The following is a 5,550-nucleotide window of genomic DNA, read 5'->3' as shown; positions in this document are numbered from 1 at the left end:
CGAGGAGGTAAAAACATGGTATGAATTTGGGGCTCTTGCCTCAGTTTATATTACATCACACAACTTCCCATAAACCTCAGCACTACCAAAACGGATCCAGGAAGCTGTTCATGAAACATGAGCAAATAATGAGTATTTTTCAAGAAGAGATATTCTGGAGCTTTACCTTTTTAGTGCAGCACTAGAACCAGAAGCAGCCGAGAAAGGCTCGTATGAAGCCTTTCGCTTCATCAAGTCGAGAAGACTAGATATGAACATTTAGAAGTTCATCAAGGATCCTCCAGAAAATTTAATACCTCTTGTTCCATTACTCACTGAAGACGATATCTCCATTAGACGAGCATGATGATTATGGGTCTCTCTCACAAAGATGGACCAAGTTATGTTTACGTTTAAGTTTTATCAAAATTATGTAAATGGATCCTTTCTGTTAAATACCATAACAGGAAAAAATACAAACTTTGCAGAAGAGATATTTTTTTAAAAAAATATTTTATAGAACAGCAAGCTGCCGACAATGTTGTAAATGGCAGTCGGCAGTGGTGGAGCGGTCGGTGACCGCCTATTGCTTCGGTCGCCTAGGCGGTTGAATCTTTTAAAGTAACTTTTTATGGATAATCATATATAATCATTTAATATAATCATAATAGTCATCATTTTTATGTAATATGTGTAATTAAATAATGTTTAAATATAAAGAAGCTTCATATTATATAATATCATCTGGATAATGCGAAAATAAATATATAAATGCAAACTAACAAGATAATTAATAAAGATTCATCGTCATATTATTGTTATTATATTAACAATGTAATATAATTAATTTTTTTTTCAAAAAACTAAATTTAAATTTCAAAGTTTCAATCCTTTATTAGAACAAGTACTAGACTACACATAATATTTAACAATAAATCAATAATAACAGGGGAAAAACAAATTTGATTTTTGAAATCAAAAAATCTGAAATATTATAAAAAATATGTTAAACAATAAATATGCAATGCCTAACTTAAAGCTTCTTGCTGCTGCTGGCGGTGGGCGGTAGACAATTTGTATGGTGGACTTAATGATTAATAGTGAGAATGAGTGATAAGCAAAAGATTTAAAAAAAGTGGGTGTGATTTAATAATTACGTTTTGATTTTTAAAATTAGCTGACTTTGACTAGGTTTTTAAAATTTGTTGACTACAACTTAAAAATTTTGATTGTCTCACCTAGCCCGCTTGTTCGCCGCCTGCCACCGTCCTAGACTGCTGTATACAGAGACGGATTGATATAAGGGCTGTACTGGGCTGTAGCCCACCCCATTTTCAAAAATTTAGCGACGGTTTTTCAAACCGTCGCTAATATTTGCGACGGTTTGTACAACCGTCGCCGATGGGGATCGGCGACTGTTTTAATTATACCGTCGCTACTAGCGACAGTTTATTCAAATGTGAATAAAAACAGTCGCTATTAGCGACGGTTTTTCAAAAAACAGTCGCTAATGGCGACGGTTGTTCCAAAAACCGTCGTACATCCGTCCAATCAAGTCCGGACCATTTATAAGGATGAGACCACATACATTTTATTCTTGTTTAAGATTATAACTTGAACTATTTGAAAATGGAACATCAATCTGCTGCAAAGAAAGGAAAAACATTGATATCTTCTTTCTTTAAGAAGAGAGATCGTCAAGCTAGTGAAGATACTTCAATTCCTACGGTCCTTACAATGCAACATCAATCCAGTGAAAGTCTTCTATTTCCCAATATCCAAATTCCTTCATGTTCCTCTCCTAGAGACGATCATCAGTCTTCGTCTACTTTTATTGAACGAGATCCGGGAAAAAGAAAACAGATATGTGAATATCATGTTAATGTACGAGATGAGATAAGACGTTCATATCTAAATATGGGGCCTTATCAACCAGATATGTTGGAGTATCCAGGTACGAAATTTGGAAGCCAGAATCGTCGTTTTCAGAAAAAATGGTTTCAGAAATTTTATTGGTTGGAGTATTCGCCTTCAACAAATAAGGCATATTGTTTCTATTGCTTTCTTTTCCTGAATGATGTTAATTCATCTAATATCTCGGCATTGGTCAATGAAGGATTTGACAATTGGAAAAGGGTAAACCAAGGAAAAACATGTGCTTTTCTTTCCCATATTGGTTCTGCAGCTTCTTCACCTCATACTATGTGTGAGAGAAGGGCTGAAAATTTGATGAGGCCCTCACAACATATTGATAAAGTGATGCATGCACAATCTAAAGAGGAAAAAGAGAAAAATCGTCTGCGTTTGAGCACCTCAATTGTAGCTGTTCGTTGGCTAGCACTTCAAGGTTGTGCTTTTAGAGGTAACGATGAATCTCTATCTTCATCTAATCGTGGAAATTTTCTTGAATTGGTGAAGGCTTTTGCAAAAATGAATATAGAAATTGATGAAGTTGTGCTTGAGAATGCTCCAAAAAATGCCCAATATATCGCTCCAGAAATTCAGAAAGAGATTTTACATATTATGGCCAATAGAGTACGAAAGATGGTTCGTGAAGAAGTTGGAGATAAATACTTTTGTATTCTTGTTGATGAAGCCCGAGATATATCTAAACGAGAGCAAATGGCCATTATATTGAGGTTTGTGAACAATCATGGGATTTTGACAGAAAGATTTTTTGCCATCAAAAGTGTTAGTGACACTACCTCAATGAATTTGAAAAATGAGATATCAAATGTTCTTGTTCATCATGATCTCCATGTTAAGAAAATCAGAGGCCAAGGATATGATGGTGCTAGCAATATGCGTGGAGCCTGGAATGGACTTCAAGCATTATTTCTCAAAGATTGTCCCTATGCATACTATGTCCACTGTTTTGCACATCGTTTACAACTGACATTGGTTTCTGCAGCTAAGGATGTTAGTGTTATTTGGGAATTCTTTTCTCATTTGGACAATATTGTTAATATTGTCACTTCTTCTACTAAGCGCATTGCTGAATTACATACTGCACAAAGAAATGAAATTGAGTATATGTTGTCAATTGGAGAACGTGATTCTGGAAGTGGTGCAAACCAGATTGGTAATTTGCAACGAGCAGGAGCTACTCGTTGGAGTTCTCACTATGATTCGGTAAAAAGCTTGATAGGTATGTACACTGCAACTTGCAAAGTTTTTGAAGTTCTCAGTGATCATTCTCCAAATGGAAGAGCTAAGGCTGAAGTTCGGGGGATTTACAGAAACATGGCAAGCTTTGAATTTGTGTTTATTTTGCACTTAATGCATAAAATTATGAGAACAACAGATACTCTTTGTCAAATTCTTCAAAAAAAATCTCAAGACATTTTGACTGCTATCACATTTGTCACTACTACCAAAACTTGCCTTCAAGAATTTAGAGAATGTGGGTGGAATGAATTTCTTCAGGAAGTTAAAGTTTTTTGCTCAAGAAATGAAATTGATGTGCCTGATCTTGATTGTCTATATAAGATTGGACGTTCCTGTCGGCAAACTACAATAGAACATCATTACCACTTTGATGTTTTTAATGCAGCAATAGATTTCATTTTGATGGAGTTAAATACTCGGTTCAATGAGTCATCGGTGGAACTTCTTTCTCTTAGTACAGCTTTAGATCCTAAAAATTCATTTGACTCATTTAACAGTGATGATATTTGCAAGCTTGCGAAGAAGTTTTATCCTGGAGATTTCACAGATCAAGAAATTGTTACTTTGGAGTATGAATTGATACATTATAAACTTGATGTGATGCAGAATTTAAAGGTTTCTACACTTGTTGAGTTGTGTCAGCAATTGACCGAGAGTGGACGGTCAAGTGTTTATGTTATGTTGACTAGATTGATTCATCTTGTTTTGACATTACCTGTGTCTACTGCTACTACTGAGCGAGCTTTTTCAGCAATGAAGCATGTGAAGACGGCACTTCGCAATAAAATGGAGGATGACTTTCTTGCCGATTGTTTGACACTCTATATTGAACGAGATTTAGCTAAACATATTGATGTAAATTCTATTATTGATGAATTTTATGTTTTAAAATCTCGTAGGGCACAACTTTGTTGAACGATATAATGTATTTTTTTTAATAATATATAACTTATCATATTGAGTTCAAGCCCCCCTCAACTTTTATTCCTGGATCCGTCCCTGGCTGTATAGCTTGGGTCCTCTAAAACAACTACCTCATGCATAGACGGAGCAGTCAAGGGCCGCTTACCGCCTAGGCACCACCTAGACGGTCGTCTCGATCATCATTTAGAATACTTGTTGCCAGGAAGTAAATAAATTTGTCGGAAATTCTGCAATATAGTTCATGTTGGAAGATGGCCTTAAAAATATTTCCAGAATGTCCAAACCAGAAAATGCTAGAATTCGGGAAAAGTTTTCGGCTCAGATCTAACCGAAAACATAATGCGGAGACCAGTCCAAGTGGTGAAAGTCAACACAAGCCACGTTTTCCCCATGGAGCATTCAAAAGCAAAAGATTCCCTGAAAAAGTTAAAGAATGCATGTGATCAAACCACTCCACTAGTGGAGGGTGGTCCATTCAACCACCACAACATGACAGACCACTAACTAGTGGTGCACCAACTAAAAGATGTTAGACACAACTGGCAAATCAATTCATATGTCTGAAGTTCGGATTTCAATATACTAAGACTTCTATATAAATCAAGACAGAAGGAAGATGAATGTATCAGTCAACATTTTCATTAACTTCTCTAATATCCCTTGAGGTAAGAAACAATACAGGATTGTGATAAATTCTGTCGAAGGGACTTATATCATGAACCATCTATTGCGACTGTATGGTTAGGCTGTGAGGAGCATTCTATAAAACCTAGTAGATAAAACCCGACAAAATTTCAGTCAATAGGTAGAATGTTTAATTTTTTATTCAAAAGCATGATAAACTATTAAAAAAAAACATAATTCATGGTATATAGGCTGAAAACATTGCGTAGCTCTATACTTTTGGGCAGAATCAATACGTATAATAAAGCTACTGGTCGAAAAAGAGGTTCAAATATGATTTTGCAAAATCTAAATAATATGAAACTCAAACTAACTTTTGACGAACAAGTGAGTAAAATTTCAATGAAATTAAGGTTTTGGGATTTATTTGAAATTTTCCCAAATTTTAAACTCTATATGCTAAAAATATATATTTTAAAATATATAAATATATAAAACAACTAGTGTGTCTTATCCATTAAATTTGGTGGTGCCCATGCAGTTCTTGGAAGCAACGGAAAGTCAACAAAATGATGTGTTGTCATATTGACTGAGACCGTATGGATGAATCGTTGTACCTACTGACTTCTTAGTCAAATGTACTTATCAACGTCAAATATATGACTTTTAATTTAATATTTGTTGGAATTTAGGAATGGGCACGTGTGTACACGAATAATATAATATATTTAATTTAATTTTTTTGACTATTACACATAAATTATTTACTGTTGGAAGAATTTTGAATTAAATGATGACTTTTGGAAGATCGGACTATTTTTATTTTATTTAATATAGCCATGCAGGTTCGTTGCA

The 5,550-nt window shown here is 34.7% G+C and overlaps 1 protein-coding gene across 1 annotated transcript; it reads left to right on the top strand.

The window, feature by feature from the left end:
* The first annotated feature begins 1,608 nt into the window (after positions 1 to 1,608).
* Positions 1,609 to 5,284, top strand: LOC140842124 (uncharacterized). The gene is made up of 2 exons (XM_073209936.1): positions 1,609 to 3,225; positions 5,237 to 5,284. Exons 1-2 carry the CDS (start codon positions 1,609 to 1,611, stop codon positions 5,282 to 5,284), a joined length of 1,665 nt encoding a protein of 554 aa, XP_073066037.1.
* Positions 5,285 to 5,550: the final 266 nt, after the last annotated feature.

Source organism: Primulina eburnea, chromosome 9 (assembly GCF_022965805.1).
Source record: "Primulina eburnea isolate SZY01 chromosome 9, ASM2296580v1, whole genome shotgun sequence".
Lineage (NCBI taxonomy): Eukaryota > Viridiplantae > Streptophyta > Magnoliopsida > Lamiales > Gesneriaceae > Primulina > Primulina eburnea.
This window is presented reverse-complemented; position numbering and strand designations above follow the sequence as displayed.

Bases quoted from the DNA above. Each gene is read 5' to 3' on its own strand.
- LOC140842124 (XM_073209936.1), top strand. From the start codon at position 1,609: ATGGAACATCAATCTGCTGCAAAGAAAGGAAAAACATTGATATCTTCT. The intron at 3,226-5,236 runs GCAAGCTTTGAA...GTGCCCATGCAG, and splicing joins GGGGGATTTACAGAAACATG to TTCTTGGAAGCAACGGAAAG.